The sequence below is a fragment of the Pristiophorus japonicus genome, chromosome 12, assembly GCF_044704955.1.
Source record: "Pristiophorus japonicus isolate sPriJap1 chromosome 12, sPriJap1.hap1, whole genome shotgun sequence".
In the NCBI taxonomy this organism is placed as follows: Eukaryota; Metazoa; Chordata; class Chondrichthyes; family Pristiophoridae; genus Pristiophorus; species Pristiophorus japonicus.
In genome coordinates, this window is record NC_091988.1 from 133,259,579 (window position 1) to 133,278,045 (window position 18,467).

Consider the following 18,467-nt stretch of genomic DNA (forward strand, 5'->3'; position numbering starts at 1 on the left):
TGGCTCCCTCCTATTATTAACATTATATCTCACCTAATACAAAGCTGATCCCGCCTACCCCGGGCCAACACTCATGTGTCGTCGATAGCGACGCTCTATATTTGCCTTTCCTGCACCGCACGTCTCCTCTCTTGGCTCCCAGTCCTCCCTGCCAGTATCCCAGACTGCTCCGCGCTCAGCAGCCGTTGGCTAGCAGCGCCGCCGCGCATGCGCAGTTTGTCCCGTGGCCTTCGCGGCTCCTCACCTGCGGCTGTGTCGCAGGAATATTTTTTTTTGTAACTTTTACAATCCGTCGGGTTGTGTGCCCATCCCGCCCGCAATCATGGTAAGGAGGCTCGATACCCCAGCCCGGGGCCCCGATGAGCGATGCCGAGTGTATATTTCACACAAAGGCGGCTCCACGGCCGGCAGGGATCGGGTTTTATTTCTCAGGGAGGGTTCGCTGACGAGTTCGCGCCTGACCGCGGCCTGGTAGTCGGGCTTCTCGAGTAGTTGTGAGGAGAAGGAAGAGGAAATGGGCCTTTATACCGTCAGGGCCTGGCTTTAGACTAAATCACTTGCAGCGTTTGGTATTCGGCACCCTGTGCAGAACTGGAGGGTTTACAACCAGCACAAAGCCCCAACCACGGCCGCGCTGGGAGAGTATTCAGTGTCTCTGCCCTCTTCAGCTTCTCTCCCTGGGGTTTGTTGGGACTTGTTCATCCTTTTGAACTTGATCAAGATGAGCAGTTTCACAATATTAAGACTCAGATTTTTTTTTAAACTGGCTGCAGATCAGTGAATGAGCAAGGACAGGCTGATGTTTCCGAGTAGAGATTCCCTCCTCCCCAGCCCAACTTCCATCTGATGGAAGGGTCTCACTTGAAATGTTAACCTGTTTATTTCGATATCTGATTGTGTTTTTACAGAATTTTCCACTTTTGCAGAATTATATTCATGCTTACATATGAATAAAGACTAGATCGACTGGGCTTGTATTTTTCAATGGAGTTTAGAAGAATGAGGGGAGATCTTATAGAAACATAAAATTCTGACGGGTTAGATGCAGGAAGAATGTTCCCGATGTTGGGAAAGTCCAGAACCAGGGGTCACAGTCTAAGGATAAGGGGTAAGCCATATAGCCGAGATGAGGAGAAACTTCTTCACTCAGAGAATTGTGAACCTGTGGAATTCTCTACCACAGAAAGTTGTTGGGGCCAGTTCTTTATATATATTCAAAAGGGAGTTAGATGTGGCCCTTACGGCTAAATGGATCAAGGGGTATGGAGAGAAAGCAGGAATGGGGTACTGAAATGCATGATCAGCCATGATCATATTGAATGGTGGTGCAGGCTCAAATGGCCTACTCCTGCACCTATTTTCTGTGTTTCTTACTGATGTAGATAACCTGCTGATAATGTCCTGAGTCTTGCCAGGGAAACCAATTTACTGCCAGTGAATTACTGTTGGAGTGTAGTCACTGTTGAAGAGTGGGATAATATTGTCAGGGCTCATGTTTCCTTGTACAATAGGAAGCAAAATGTCTTGAGTTGTTCCCAGGACTAAAGAGTAGCAGGGCAATAATATCAAGTAGCACCGAATATACTTTCATGTAAAAGCTTTCTTTAATTGTTTGAGACCAAGGAGAGGGCTGTCTATAATTATTTAACTATTTACTGCATTACAAGAGCTTTTTTTACATTTTAAGTTTGTATTCTTTCATGGTGTGCAGTTTTTTTTTGTTAAATGTGCTCTACATTGTTTTGGAGCAAATTAAGATCTATTGTGAGTGGAGCTGAAGCCCTTGACTAAAAATCAGAGCATAATGTCTTTAATTGTAGCAGTTTTCTCCCTCTGATGTCAGCATTGAGCTGTCTCAGATCAGGGATGCTGCAGGCTGGAACCCTTCTCAATTCTGCTAATATAATGCTTTAACTCCCATCAATGAGAATTTTTCACTTTCCACACCAGCTGGCTTTGTGATGCTGTCTATTTAGTGAATCGTGAAGTGTTTGGGCATTAGACTGTTGCTTCATAGGGAAAGGGTTAAAGACTGCCTTAGGGCACATTTATACTTCAGCTGTAGAGGTGCCTTAGTGGCAGTTAGTGTAAATGCTTCCTAATTCCATAGTCAGGACCTGACCTAGGAAAGGGAATCTCGCCCTGCTCCAGAGTGAGGTTGGATCCAAATTCTAGATTTACTTTACACAGATTTAGCATTGGTGTAAACATAAGCTGCTCTGTGCAAAAATCAAACTTGTAGTGTAAATACACCCTTTGGCTCAATAAATTTGGGATGCCTGTGTGTTAGGAAGCTTTCAGCATGTTCTAGGTTGAACTTTGCACTCTGGTCTCAGGTGAAATGGCAGTGTGCTAATTCACTGTTCCATCCACTCTTGACTAATATTTCTAATAGCAAGCTCAGGAATTAGATTGTTCATATGAGGTGGGAGAACGCAGGACAGCATGGAATACAACACCTTGCATTTATATAGCACTTTTAACAGATTAACAAGGTCTGTTCGCCTTCTGTGCGTGCTACGGTGTCAGAGTTTAAGCTGAAGGTAAGTACTTTTGAGTTTTACGGCAACAAGTGATCCTGGGGTAGAACTGTTAGGTTTGAGCATTAAGTGGTTTCCATCGCCCTGGTATCTTTATTTTCTATGTCTTTAAAACTGAGATGTGAATCAAAAGGTAATCTTGGTCAGCTGGACATCTGACCTATGGCAATCTATTAGTATGCTCGAGTCTCCAAACTGTACTAACAAGAAATCAAGTAGTAGTTAGGTAATGTACTTAAAAGCCAGAAAATCGTTAGATTGACTGGACTGAAGTTTCGTTGAAGTAGTGAGCCTTTGGTATGATCTTTTATTTCTCTCCTCAGACGGTGGGTAAGAGCAGTAAGATGCTTCAGCATATTGACTACAGAATGAGATGCATCCTCCAGGATGGGCGCATCTTCATTGGAACCTTCAAAGCTTTCGATAAACACATGAACCTTATCCTGTGTGACTGTGATGAGTTCAGGAAGATCAAGTAAGAAAGGTCTATAAGCTTATAGACCACAAATTCCTATCTGGACGGGTAGAATATTTGCTCCACAACAAATCTGTAGCTGTGATCTGGTTTGGTGGTGCTACCTGCTTCACATACCTTTTTTTACAGTGTCGAGATGGCAGTCATTATTAACTGTAACCACATGTCACATTGAATGGGCCATGCCAGTTTTGAAGCCTTTGACCAGAGTCTTGAGTTTCTTTATCAGTATTGGAACTTTTAAAAGAAAAATTACAAAGGAGTACATTGCTCCTAACAGTGCAGAATTCAGACTATTTAGCCATTGTTTTCTTTTGAGAAAACAGATCGTTCTCCATTATAAGTTGCCTAATTTCTACCCTCCATAACCAACTACTTGCCAGAAATTAGTCATTCTTAATTACTAGAAATCCGTTTCCTTCCCATTTGCGTTTTTTGTTGAATTTGCCAATTCACAATTATCCTTTGCAATAAACTGGTACAGGATTATTTACATTGAAGTGATGTGTTTCTAAACCAGTGATGGAAGTAAAGTATGCCAGTGAAATAGATGTACATTAGTGCCCTGTTAAGTGGGATTACTTCTCACCTAAAGCTATTGGGATGAGTCCTGTAGAGCATTAGTCAGGGCTCATTTAAAATTACAGGTGCCTTTATGGGCATCTAGTGACCTACAGTGGTCCACTCTTAAGTCAGATGTGTGGTTCTAGGATGTCTGCACACAGATCAGTGCCTTAGTACTGTGTTTCATATGTGAGTCTTTTGGACATTTCATTGCTCCTAAGTTGCCATTTTGTTATTTCTTGACAACATAGAATGAGAACATAAAATAGGTTCTCCTGCACCTATTTTCTATGTTTCTATGTAGAACTGCAAAGTTATTTTCAGTTTAACAAGCAGTTACAGTCCAGGCCATTGACATCGCCACTGAGTCTGTAATTACTACTTAACTGCACAGTGCACATGTGTGAATGTTAGGTGAGGATCGTCAATTGTGATGGCCCTCGTGGTTGAATAGCCTGCCTTGTACAATCACTTGTACATGAAGAATGACACTTGGGTGAGGTACTGGAGGGTGCCAGACTCCATAGGGCCATACCACAGTGAGTGTCAGTAGTTTCCAGAATGGAGGGGGGGGGCGTTTGCTGTAACAGCAACTTTGCTCCCAGGACTCCTGTAAACCCAATGTCTCAGTATTTCAAGGGCAGTCTCATTCTTGCACATCCCTTACAGAGCAGGGCAGACTTGATTCTATTTGGTCAGTAAGAAGTGGGTCGATGTAATTGAAGGCATAGCCTTGCTAACCTGGGGTAAAGTGCTGAGATGACAGTTTAACTGTGAGCCAATAGCTGGTTGTAACTACTAATTCTTCTGTGTTCTTACACAAGGCCAAAGAACTCCAAGCAGCCTGAGCGGGAGGAAAAGCGTGTTCTTGGACTAGTCTTGCTTCGAGGTGAAACCCTGGTTTCTATGACCGTGGAAGGACCTCCTCCCAAAGACGTAAGTATCTGGATTTAGCTGAGGTCTTCGGGGTTGGATGGTTCTGACATAAAATCAATAAGAATGATTCCCCTTTATTTAAGGAACTGCTCAATTTGGAATTCCGAGCATTTGGTATTCTATTGTTTTAGTATACTATAGTGTTGTATTGAATTCAGTGACTAGATTAGGAGAATAGAATGATTTGTCATAAGAAGTGCTTGAGACAGAGGCCAGCGTGTCTTTTAAAGGAACATTGCATAAATATTTGAAGCATGGCCATGGGGAGAGAGGCACAGTAGGATGAGTTTTGGATTAATCTAGAAATTGTTGGCAGATGCATTTGGCCAAGTCGTCTTCTAAATGCCTGTGGTTCTAAATAGAGCTACTTTCCATTTTGAGTTGTGCCAACGGGTAACTACTTGGAACAATAGCTAAAAGGTGGTTAGTTAGCTAAAAGGTAGATTTTTCAGGTTGTAACCTTCTACTGAGCCAGTCACAGTGACGTTTAACTGTACAGATAGCTAGATACACGGTGAGCGAACGAATGATGTTTGAGTAATCAATTGGTTTGCAGTTTTTTAGTTGGCCAGTGAGTGATGTATTTATGAAATCTTGTTTTCAACTGCAAATCTGAAGTCCTTTCCCTTGTGAGTTACCAATGTGGAAAGATGTTACTAAAGTGAAATGCTGGATGACGGCCTTTGGGAAATACTTTTAAAATAAAATGTTTAAAGCACTGATCGGTTTACTAGTATCGGAGTTACCAAACTGCAGCTGTACCGTGATACTAATCTCTGTTTGCTTCAGACCAAAATAACACTTGAAAAAAGAAGCAATAAAGTCCCCATTGCTGACGAGATTAAAGAATTTCAGTGGCTGTCTCTTGGACACCACTGTGGGTCAGCGCAGGAGTGTGCCGCATTGCTTCAGGAGTTCACTGGGACAGTTTCTTGTGGTGTTGTGCGATGGAGAATTTAGTGGTTGATTGGGGTGGATGCCAGTGCATCTGAGGGTCATGTTCGGGGCAACAGCGGTTGTGTGTCCCCCAGCAGTAAAGCACTAATATTTGACAGTTTGCGTGGGAGTAGGTTATTCATCCTGCTCTTTTGGCCAAAGAGAGCTTGTGGCCTAGGGTAATCTGGAGGGAGAGGAATTGACGGCAGCATTCGTTCAGTAATCTGTTGCTTTGCTAGATTTGGATTGTGGCTGTTCAGCTGAAGTGTAGGTTTCTTGGGTCACTTGGTGTGCCTTTCTAATTGCAGACTGGAATTGCTCGTGTGCCTCTTGCCGGTGCAGCTGGAGGTCCTGGTATTGGCCGGGCAGCCGGTCGCGGCGTCCCTGCTGGAGCACCGATGCCACAGGCTCCCGCTGGGTTAGCGGGTCCTGTCCGAGGAGTGGGGGGACCATCTCAACAGGTGAGAATCGTTCTGTCTCTTCATCCCTGTGCTGCAGAGCTTTCATTCTCTTCAACCAGACTGCAGCCAGATAATAAGATGCCCGTGTGCATTGCTTTATAATGTTTGTATCACCGACGTAAGGATCTGAATGACCAGTGGTGTGCAGGACCTTGCCTGCCCAGACTGATTTTGATGGCAAGTCAGTTGGGTTAATATAGCATTTGTATAGTTGTGTAAATCACTCTGTTTCTATGGGGAGGAAGAAAGAAAGACTTACATTTGTATAGCACCTTTCACGACCACTGGACATCTCAAAGCATTTTACAGCCAATGAAATACCTTTTGGCATGTAGTCACTGTCATAATGTGGGAAAAGTTCAATGGAAGAGTTCTATGTATTGTAATATAACCCTAAATAGGGAATGTGTACATAATGTATATTAATTTACAAACCATCACTGTCTAGTATACTTTACTGGGGAAGCCTTTGCACATTAAATTGACTGCAAATGTGTCAAAACAAAAGTAACTGGGGTAACTTGGGCTGCCAGCACCTTTTGAACAAACTCTTCACACTAGATCTCCCGTGATTTTTCCCTTGGAAAGTCGGGACAGTGCAAACTTCCCTCTGTGTTAGTGACCTTGTAGGTACAGGGGTCTGCAGCTTATGAGAGTTTGTTTATTGTTAGATGTACTGTTAGCTGCAGAGGTGGCTGTGCGTCACAGACTGACTGTGCCCAAATTTGACACTTTACAGATACAGTATTTACTGTAGTCAAGAGTCCCCATGTGTTTATTAATGCTGTTTATGCTGATGCAAATAGGTGATGACACCCCAAGCACGTGGAACTGCTGCAGCAGCTGCAGTCACATCCAGTATCGCGGCAGCCCCTCAACAGTACGCACCAGGCCGAGGAGGCCCACCACCAATGGGACGAGGAGCTCCCCCACCAGGTGAGAACTTAACACAATGGCAATAATCTGAGACTGTTGTGGTGAACACTGTACGATGTACAGTGGGGCCTACTAAAGGCGGACATACAGGAAGCTAACTGTTCAGTATGCCAGGGTCCAGTTGTCAACATTCCTCTTCTATTCCATTATTTCAGATTTCCCCCTTTTTCTCCCTGTTTCTCGATTAATGTAGCAGGAGATATAATCAAGCAGCCAATAAGCTTTTACTTTCTCTAGACCTCTAATCGGAGGTTAATAAAAAAAAATCCCAAATCAGCTGAGTAGCTGGTTCACATATTCAGCAACATAGAAATGTTTGAAGCAGTCACTCTGCATTGTTAGTGAAGGGCTGTTAATTTGTGACACACTAATGTTTATAACTTTTAAGATTTATTGTGGGTGATTACTTCAGCACATGGTGGACACAGTTGTGAAAAATGAAGCTTTAATTTTGCATTATAAGAAGCTGAATTATTAGGAGTTAAATATTCTGAGCTGCTTCTCTCTTCCCCCTCCACTCCAGCCTGGCTATAAGTTGGAGAGCAGAGATCTATGGTTTGATCCCCGCTCTGTGATGAGTTGGCTAGTTTTAGCCAGAACAGCAGTAGGGCACTATGATTGGTTTCAGTGCCTGATTTGTCGTTTGGGAGTGGAGGGGGTGCTGATACTGGCCAGTGTTCTCATTACTGGAGATGGACCATCAGGCAAGATTTGGCTTTGCTGCCTCTGACTGCTGACCTTTGTTGAGGCTCGGCTATGCAGAGTACCCACTTGATGTGGAGCAGCAGAGTGCGCACTATGATTGTCCCTCAAGCGAGCCAGTAACTTCAGGAAAGGAGGGCGGGACTGGTGGTTTCTAGCTCAATTCACGTGTGTTGTGCTTGTGTGCCCTGACATTGGTGGACACTGTTGTGAAAAATGGTTTTAATGGGTTTGCAGGTATGATGGGCCCGCCTCCTGGTATGAGGCCACCTATGGGTCCACCAATGGGAATGCCTCCTGGACGAGGAGCACCAATGGGAATGCCACCAGGAATGAGACCACCACCACCAGGAATGCGAGGTAAGTGTTTGAGAGAGTCTCGAATGGATGTTGAACCAAGGGTTGGAATACTGTTTTGTTCAATTTTGAAATTATCCACAGACTGATTTACAAAGGTATTCAACTTAATCTCAAGTACGGTAGCCTGGTGGTTATCATAGAAAATTGCGACTCGGAAGTAGCCCATCATGTCCGTTTCAGTCGAAAAAGCTACCCAGCCTAATCCCACCTTCCAGCACTAGATCCGTAGCCCTGTAGGTCACAGCTCTTTAAGTGCACATCCGAGTATTTTTTAAATATGATAAGGGTTTATGCCTCTACCACCCTTTTAGGCAGTGAGTTCCAGGCACCCACCACCCTCTGGGTGAATTTTTTTCCCTCATCTCCCCTCTAATCCTTCTTAACAACTACTTTAAATCTCTGACCCTGGTTATTGACCCCTCTGCTAAGGGAAATAGGTGCTTCCTATCCACTCTATCTAGGCCTTTCATAATTTTATACACTTGAATTAAATCTCCCCTCAGCCTCCTCTGCCTATCCAATCTTTCCTCATAGCTAAAATTTTCCAGTCCTGGCCTGATCCTCATAAATCTCCTCTGCACCTTCTCTGGTGCAATCACATAATTTCTGTAATGTGACCAGAACTGTATGCAGTACTCAAGCTGTGGCATAACTAGTATTGTATACAGTTCTAGCATAACTTTCCTGCTCTTATATTCTATGCCTCAGCTAATAAAGGAAAGCATTCTGTATACCTTTTTAACTACCTTATCAACCTGTAAGGATCTGTGGACATACACTCCCCTCTGTTCTTCCACACCTCTTAGTATCCACCCATTTATTGTGTATTCCCTTGCCTTGTTGCCCCTCCCCAAATACATTACCTCACACTTCTCCAGATTGAATTCCATTTTCCACTTTTCTGCCCAACTGACCAGTTCATCGATATCTTCCTGCAGTCGAGAGCTTTCCTCCTCACTGTCAACCACATGGCCAATTTTTGTATCATTTGCGAATTTCTTTATCATGCCCCCTACATTTAAGTCTACATCGTTAATATATACTACAAAAAGCAAAGGATCGAGTACTGTGGAATCCCACTGAAAACAGCCTTCCAGTCGCAAAAACACTTTGCTTCCTGCCACTAATCCAATTTTGGATCCAATTTGCCACTCTCCCTTGGATCCCATGGGCTTTTAATTTTTTCATCAGCCTTGTCAAAAAGCCTTGCTAAAATACATATAGACTACATGAAATGCACTGCCCTCATCTGCCCTCCTTGTTACCTCCTCATAAAATGCAATCAGGTTAGTCAGACATGACCTTCCCTTAACAAATCCATGCTGCCTGTCCTTGATTAATCTGTGTCTTTCTAAATGAAGGTTTATACTGTCCCTCAGAATTGATTCCAATAATTTGTCCATCACTGAGATTAAACTAACTGGCCTGTAATTACTCGGTTTATCCCTTCCTCCCTTTTTAAACAATGGTACAATGTGTTAACAGTTCTCCAAACCTTTGGCACCACTCCTGTAGCCAGAGAGGATTGGAAAATGATGGTCAGAGCCTCCACAATTTCCTCCCTTTTAATAGTCGAGGATATATTTAATTCGGTCCTGGCGACTTTCAAAGATGCTAAACCCCTTAATGATTCCTCACTTACAAGATCCAGTATTTCACTCTTCCTCCTTAACTTCAACGTCGGCATCGTTCCCCTTTTTTGTGGAGACAGCCACAAAGTATTCATTAAGTAACTTACCCACATCCTCCGCCTCCACATACAGATCACCATTTTAGTCCCTAATTGACCCTACTATTTCCTTAAGTTATCCTCTTGCTCTTTATGTAATTATAAAACATCTTTGTGTTTTCTTTGATTCTACTTGCCAGTATTTTTTCATGCCCTCTCCTTCCTTTCCTAGTTTCCTTCTTAATTTCACCCCTACACTTTCTGTAGTCTTCTAGACTTTCTGCAGTACAGAGCTCTAGATATCTGATACAGTGCACCTCTCTTATCCGATACTCTTTTACTCGGCTACCTCCCTCGTCCGGCATCATTCCCAGCAGGGGGGCTGGCCTCTCCCCACTGCCTCCGGTGCTCCCTCTGAGGCCGAGTCGACATGCTGCGTCCTGAGGCTGGCCGCATTTCGGGCCCAGCTTAGTCCTGGAAATCCTCCTGCCCGTCGCACCGCCACTGCTTGAAGATGTCGATCTTGTGGCCACAGTGGAAATTCCCCAGCTGACAGGAGAAGTGACGGAGCGCCGGTTGTTGCGGAAGGAAAGGGGCTGCAGCAGCCTGCTGCGCTTCTGGGCTGCCCTATCGTGTACATGCACTTCGTCGCTGTGGCCCAGCTGCAGCACGATGCGCCGGCTGTCCTGCGTGTCCACCATCCAGGTGCAGTCCAGCTGTGCCGTGGCACGCTGCGGGTGGAAGTAGTCAGGCAACGCAAAGGAGCCATAGAAATTGTCCAGCCCCTTGCCGCAGCTCCTCCTCTCCCGCCACCTCCGGGCCGACCGAGGGTGCCAGATAAGAGAGGTTCAAACTGTATAAGTTTCCCTTTTTTTTTTAAATCATTGAAATTTACAGCACGGAAGGAGGCCATTTCGGCACATCGTGTCCACGCCGGCCGACCAAGGGCTATCCAGCCTAATCACATTTTCCAGCTCTTGGTCCATAGTCCTGTAGGTTACTGCACTTTAAGTGCACATCCAAATATGTTTTAAATGTGGTGAGGGTTTCTGCCTCTACCACCCTTTCAGGCAGTGAGCTCCAGACCCCCACCACCCTCTTGGTGAAGAAATTTCCCCTCATATCTCCTCTAAACCTTCCCCCATTTTCTTTAAATCTATGCACCTGGTTGTTGACCCCTCTGTCAAGGGAAACAGGTCCTTCCTATCCACTCTTTCCAGGCCCCTCATAATTTTATACACCTGAATCGGATCTCCCCTTAGCCTCCTCTGTTCCAAAGAAAACAGACCCAGCACCTCCAATCTTTCCTCATAGCCAAAATTCTCCAGTCCAGGCAACATTCTTGTAAATCTCCTCTGCACTGGAAAAAGTGCAATCACATCTTTCCTGTAATGTGGTGACCAGAACTGTATGCAGTACTCAAGCTGTGGCTTAACTAGTATTGTATACAGTTCTAGTATAACCTCCTTGCTCTTGCATTTATAAGTCGAGGCATGGAATACAAGTCTTCCATATGCTTTCTTAACCACCTGGCCTGCTACCTTCAGGGCTCTGTGGACCTGCAATCCAAGGTCCCTTTGTTCCTCTGCACTTTTCAGATCGTACCATTTAATTCACATTTGGCAGTTGTGATTAGAAGGAAAACCTCTCCCTAAGATACAAGAAAACTAAATTACAAATGCCGGTAACTACAACCGCTGTATTCCCTTGCCTTCTTAGCCCTCCCCAAATGCATTACCTCACACTTACCAGATTGAATTCCATTAGCCACTGTTTTGCCCACCTGACCAGTACATTAATATCTTCCTGCAGTCCACAGCTTTCTTCTTCATTATCAACCACACAGCCTATTTTAGCGTAATCTGCAAATGTCTAATCATGCCCCCAACATTTAAGTCCAAATCATTGATATATACCACAAAAAGCAAGGGACCCAGCACCGAGCCCTGCGGAATCCCACTTGATACAGCCTTCCAGTCACAAAGACACCCATCAACCATTTCCCTTTGCTTCCTGCCTCCGAGCCAATTGTGGATCCAACTTGTCACTTTGCCCTGGAACCCATGGGCCAATACTTTTGTGACCAGTCTGCCATGTGGGACCTTATCAAAAGCTTTGCTTTATCTTACCCTGTATGCACCTCACCATCCAGGGGGCTTTAAATTTGGCACTTCTACTCCATTTCTTTGTAGGAACATGTTTACCCTGAACTCCATGTATCTCCCTCTTAAATGCTACCTACTGCTCTGAAATTGATTTATCTTCAAGTAGCTGTTTCCAGTCCACTTTTGCTAAATCACTTCCAACGTAGTAAAATTGGCCTTTGGTTATGGTATTGGACAAGCAACCCAGAGGTTGAGTTCAAATCCCACTGTGGCAAATGGTGACATTGAGCTCAAAAGCTGGTCATTTGTGGGCTAGCACCAGAAGGGAGTCTCTCCAACCTGTTCTGGCTTACTTGTGCCTCCAGTCCCATACTATGTGGTTAACTATCATTGTCCTCGAGGCAACTGGATGGGCGATACTGCCTTGTCTGAGTCATCCACATTCCAAGAAGTCATATATTTTATACAGCCAGTGTCTGGGATCCTCCTCCCACACCCGTACTATGAACAGATACTACTGAAGTCCTTCCCCAAAGGGTAATTTTCATGAGTAGTAAATGTCAGTAACACTTATGGGTAATGGATGTGGCTGAAAGTATTCTGAAAGCGAACCGTGTCAGAGGAGTCTAAATGGGGCAGAGGAGCAATGGGGTATAGATATACAAATCACTAATCGTGAAGCTGGTTAATAAGGCCATAAAAAAGACAAACCAAGGCATTGGGGTTCATTATAGAGGGATAGAATTGAAAGGCAGGGAAGTCACGTTAAATTTACATAGTCCCTTGGTTAGACCACACTTGGAGTACTGTGAACATTTCCAGGCTCCAAATTAACAAAAAGGATATGGAGGCATTGACGAGGGTGCCAAAAAGATTTGCAGGGATGGCACCAGAACTGAAAGTTATAATTATCAGGAAAGACTGAAACAGCTGGGTCTCTTTTTTTCTCTAGAAAAGAAAAGGCTGAGGGATGACCTAATGGAGGTCTTTACAATAATTAAAGGGTGTGAATTACAGCAACAGGCCTCTTTCTGTCACGCTCAATGCGTCTGTTTAGGCACATCTTGTAATCTCTGAAAGCAATATGCCGATTTATAAATAAGCTATAGAGACAGAGCTCCTGCTGCAATAAGGCTTACGACTTTCTTTAAGCAAAGTCTTGTTTCCCCATCCCACTATAGCAAGGGAATGTTGTCACATTCATGTTCTTCCTTCTACCTCAATTTGGGGAAGGAAATGCCACGAAGCTGGTTTCTGCATACGCTGTCAGCTGGGAACAACGTATTTATTTTGTTTTTTGTAATAAATATAAGTCTAATGGTAGGAGATATGAAGTTTCCTGGTGTGTCTAATTTGTGGTTTCCCTTCTAGGTCCTCCACCACCTGGCATGCGTCCACCGAGGCCGTGAAAATAAAACTAGTGAGACGTGCGGGCTGGTTGGTTACACCCAACTGCGTGGGAACGTTTGGCCATTGTGATGGGGTGGTGTCCTGAGCAGAGACTTTCCAAATCTTGCCGTTTGTAATGGCTGGTGGTTGCAATGCAATCGCTGAAATTTCTGGGACTGTTATCAATAGATTGGCGTTACAATAGACCCGACAGGATTTGTGTTGGCTTTTTATTGTAATATTTGACATTTTTATTAAAACGTTTTGGTAAGATGAAAGGCTGACTATCTTGGCATAATGGTGCTTCAGAGTCGGGTCATAAGAACATAAGAAATAGGAGCAGGAGTAGGCCATCTGGCCCCTCGAGCCTGCTCCGCCATTCAATAAGATCATGGCTGGTCTGATCTTGGCCTCAACTCCACTTCCCTGCCTGCTCCCCATAACCCTTGACTCCCTTATCATTCAAAAATCTGTCTCTCTCCACCTTAAATATATTCAATGACCCAGCCTCCACAGCTCTCTGGGGGTAGAGAATTCCAAAGATTCACGACCCTCTGAGAGATGTAATTCTTCCTCATTTCCGTTTTAAATGGGCAGCCCCTTATTCTGAAACTATGCCCCTTAGTTCTAGATTATCCCACGAGGGGAAACATCCTCTCTGCATCTACCGTGTCAAGCCCCCTCAGAATCTTACACGTTTCAATATAGTACAAATTGCTGAGAAATCTGGATAATTCTGTGGCATTGTTTCTCTTTGTATCAGCAGCAACATTTGTGATTTTTGAAAGTTTTTTTTTAAAGCAGTTTCTAATATTTAGGGAACATTTTAGTGATTTTGGAATCCCAATGAATGGTCTGAATCCTGGTATAAGGGGCCATCAGCCTTCTCTCATGAGCGGCTTACTGCTCCGTTGTTGGAGGCATAACTGTCAGTCTCCTGATTTTATGCTCCCATCACCATAGTACCTGTTTTTTAATTTTCTCTCGGAAGCTGTCTTTTGGTCTGCCCAGCCCCACTATGCAAGGTGCTCCCAAGACATTAGAACCATAAAAGTTTGTATCACAGAAGAAGCTATTTGGCCACTGCGTCTGCTGATTCTTTGCCAGAGCAATCCAAGCTGAGAGAATGCCCATCTTAATTCATCCAGAAACTAAAAACTCATTGCTGCATCTATTTGATTCTGAAATGATTTCAGAGTTTTTGCCTCCACTACTACATTCCAAGTGTTGATCACTCTGTGTGAAGACGAATTTACTGATTTCCGCTCTAAATGTTACCTTTTACTGGTTTGAACCAGAGAATTTGGAACGCGTTGCCACATGGAGTGGTTGGAGCAGATAGACATAAGAAATAGAAACAGGGGTAGGCCATTCAGCCCCTTGAACCTGCTCCGCATTCAATAAGATCACGGCTGATCTACCTTAAATCCACTTTCCTGCACTGTCCCCATATCCCTTGATTCCCTTGAGATCCGAAAATCTATCGATCTCTGTCTTGAATATACTCAACGACTGAACCTCCACAGCCCTCTGGGTAGAGCATTCCAAAGATTCACTGAAATTTCTCCTCATCTCAGTCCTAAATGGTCAACTCCTTATTCTGAGACTGACCCCTGGTTCTAGACTTCCCAGCCAAAGGAAACATCCTCCCTGCATCTATCCTGTAAGAATTTTGTATGTTTTGACACTTTTAAGGGAGGAGGAGGAGGAGAAGGGGGGGGGGGGGCGGGGGGCTTGATGCATATGTGAGGGAGAAGGAAACTGGGAGCTTTTGGAAGAGATGGAGTGGGAGGATACCCAAGTGGAGTACAAACACCAGTATGGACTAGTTGGGCTGAATGGCCTGTTTCTGTCTACATTCTATATGTCCCTTTGTCCTACCCTCACAGTTTTAATTTGTGGTAGTATTTTAGATTTAGGCATTGCATTAATTATCTTGTATACCTCTTGGGCTTTCTAGGCTGAAAAGCCCAAGTATCGCCAGTCTTTTCTGCACTCTGACCCCTGACACTAGGAAGCACTCTCGTGGCTCTTTGCACTACTTCCAGCACTTGAATGTCTCCCTTGTTTCTTGGTGAGCAGAACGAGATTCGGTACTCAAGGTGCAATCTGACCAGCACTCTGTACAGTTCACAACTTCCTCTGATTTGTATTCTTTTGGCTATGTAATTTAACCATCTGTTGGCTTTGTTGATTGCTGTTCGGTATTGGTTGGACATGTTTAGGTCTATTTTGCCTTCATCCTTAGCTAGTTTATCACCATTCAGAGTATGTGTGTGGCCCCATTTTTATTCCCCATGTGCTGTACTTTACATTTATATTAAATTTAATCTGCCATTGCTTTGCCCACTCACATTTTAACTCGTGCTTTAATTCCTGAGCTACCTTGATTCCACTGCCCCTCTTAATTTGGCATTTTCTGCTGTTTTGAACAATTTGCATTGAGATTCTGAATCCAGATAGAGATTTTGTCGGCCTAACACACATGGTTTCTACTTTCCAGAGGAAGGAATCCCCTTCAATCAGTCTCTCTGACTTGCAAACAGCACCTTTAAAGGATTTAAACCAATTATTGGGAGAGGATTCAGTCAGAAACAATAGTAAAATGATAGTTTAAATATATTTTAAAACGGAGCAAGAGCAGAGTTCAGGTCGCAAATAGTGATGTAGATACACCTGGTGGAATGAATTTTAAAATAACTAAAGTAGTAGCAGGAGTGAAATAAGAAATGTGCTCAGTTAAACGGTGAGACAGGCAGCAGAAGGCCAAGTTTGGGGGTCTCGCCCAAATAAAGAAAGACTTGCATTTATATAGCGCCTTTCATGACTGCCAGACATCTCGGCTCTTTACAGCCAATGAAGTACTTTTAGTAGTAGTCACTGTTGTAATGTGGGAAATGCGGCAGCCAATTTGCACACAGCAAGCTCCCACAAACAGCAATGTGATGATGATGACATACAGTTTTTTGTTCTGTTGATTGAGGGATAAATATTGGCCTGTACATCGGGGATAACTCCCCTGCTCTTCTTGGTGCCGTGGGATCTTTCACATCAATCTGAGAGGAAAGACTTGGCCGCGTTTTAACATCTCATCTGAAAGACGGCGGCTCTGACAGTGCAGTACTCCCTCAGCACTGCACTGGAGTGTCAGCCTAGTTTTGTGTGTGCAAATCCCTGGCTTAGGTGAATGTGTTACCGCTGACTCAGCTATATGAGTTTTATACATGCACGGAGTACAAGAAATAAATTGAGTGAATTGGAGGCTTAAATACAGCTTAGAGGATAGGACATGGTGGGCATTAGAGACATGGCTGCAAGCTGGTCGTGGTTGGGAATTCAATATTCCCAGTTATAAGGTCTTTAGAAAGGATATGGAAAATGAGGAAGGGTAGTCTTATTTAAGATGCTATTCCAACATTAATAAGAGGTAAGCGAAAGCAATCAGCAGAAAGTGGTTAGAATGGAGCAGTAAGAGAGGATGAAACTAATTGGAGTTATCTACAGGCCTGATAGCAATGAAGTGGCGGAACGTATTCAGAGATTAAAGATGCAAAGTTGTTTTAATGGGATAAATTTTCATATAAATTGGGAAGAGCAGAGTAGCTCAAGTCAGAAAGGTAGTGAATTTCTTGAGTGCGTTCAAGATCATTTTCGGAGCAGTATGTTCTAGAACCAACAAGAGGACAGGCCGTACTAGATATTATGAGCCAGCAATAGTTATTATTAGTAAGGGAATAGTGATCATAATATGATAGAATTCAATATTAGGTTTGAAAAGGAGAACATTAACACAATTACAATTCTAGATTTTGGTACGGCTAACTTTTAACGGAATGAGGCAGAGACTGACGACAGCAAACTGGTCAAAATATTATCAGGTAAAACTACAGATGAACAGTAGGAGATGTTCAAAAAATAATTTATCTTAATACAGGACCAGTATATACCCCTAAGGAACAAAAGCTCTACTTCCCAAATAAAACAGCCATGGTTGACAATGTAGTTTATATGGACTTCCAGATGGCATTCGATAAGGTTCCACATAAGAGACTGAGCTAAATTTAAAGCTCATGGAATTGAAGGCAAATGATTGACTTGGTTAAGCAGTAAAAGACAGTATGGGCAATGGGTATGTACTCGAATTGGAAGGAAGTGATTAATATTTTTAATTCATTCATAGGATGTGGGCGTCACTGGCCAAGGCCAGCATTTATTGCACATCCCTAATTGCCCTCGAAGGTGATGGTGAGCCGCTGCCTTGAACCGTATGGTGAAGGTACTCCTACAGTGCTGTTAGAGAGGGAATTCCAGGATTTTGACCCTTGGATGATGAAGGAATGGCGATGTATTTCTAAGTCAGGATGGTGTGTGGCTTGGAGGGGAACGTGGAGGTGATGGTGTTCCCATGTATCGGCTGCCCGTGTCCTTCAAGGTGGTAGAGGTCGTGGGTTTGGGAGGTGTTCCACAAGGATTTTTACTGGGGTCACAGCTATTCACTAGATTAATGACAAATAAAACAATAGAGTACCATATAGCCAAGCTTGCCGATTGGTGGTTTGGTCAGCAGTGTAGACCGGAGCATAACATTACAAAGAGGCAATGATAAAGTGAATGGGCGAAACTGGCAGATGGATTTCAACGCAGGTAAGTGTGAAGACATCCATTTTGGATCATAAGAGGATCGATCCGAATATTTAAATGGTGAAGAACTAGGAATAGTGGAGGTCCAAAGAGATTTAGGGGTCCATGTACACAGATCACTAAAACGTAGTAGTCAGGTCCAAAAAATAATCAAAAAGGCAAATTGAATGTTAGCCTTTATATCTAGAGAGTTAGAATATAAAGAAGAGGAAATTATACTACAGCTATACAACTCTTGTTGTAAAACAAAATTAAACAGTTAAATCAAGTGCCCCTGAACACTCCAAACACTTTTCAAGTGCCTTTTTTTGGTGATTTTTGGGCACTAAAACCATAAATTTTACAAGCGCCCCCTATAAAAGGGGAAAGGGGACACTAAAACCCGGCAATAAAAACAAATTAAACTTTAAAACATATAAAATTAAATTAAAATTTGGTTGCCGGGAGTGATGATGCACTCCAGTCCCTCCACCGCCCACCTCTACTACAGCTATACAAAGCCCTAGTTAGACTGCATCTGGAGTACTGTCAACATAGGCAGTCCCTCGGAATCGAGGAAGACTTGCTTCCATTCCTAAAGTGAGTCCTTTGGTGGCTGAACAATCCAATGCGGGAGCCACAGACCCTGTCACATGTGGGACAGACATTTGTCGGGGGTGGGGGGGGGAAACTGATTTGCTGCACGCTCCTTCCGCTGCCTGTGCCTGACCTCTTCACTCTCTCGGCAGCGAGACTCAAAGAGCTCAGTGCCCT

General features: G+C 43.7%; 1 protein-coding gene across 1 annotated transcript; it reads left to right on the forward strand.

Moving 5' to 3' along the window:
- The first annotated feature begins 214 nt into the window (after positions 1 to 214).
- Positions 215 to 13,351, forward strand: snrpb (small nuclear ribonucleoprotein polypeptides B and B1). Its single transcript, XM_070895955.1, has 7 exons — positions 215 to 325; positions 2,864 to 3,015; positions 4,404 to 4,515; positions 5,760 to 5,912; positions 6,719 to 6,848; positions 7,788 to 7,910; positions 13,056 to 13,351. The coding sequence occupies exons 1-7, from the start codon at positions 323 to 325 to the stop codon at positions 13,091 to 13,093; spliced, it is 711 nt and encodes a 236-aa protein (XP_070752056.1). The 5' UTR covers positions 215 to 322; the 3' UTR covers positions 13,094 to 13,351.
- Positions 13,352 to 18,467: the final 5,116 nt, after the last annotated feature.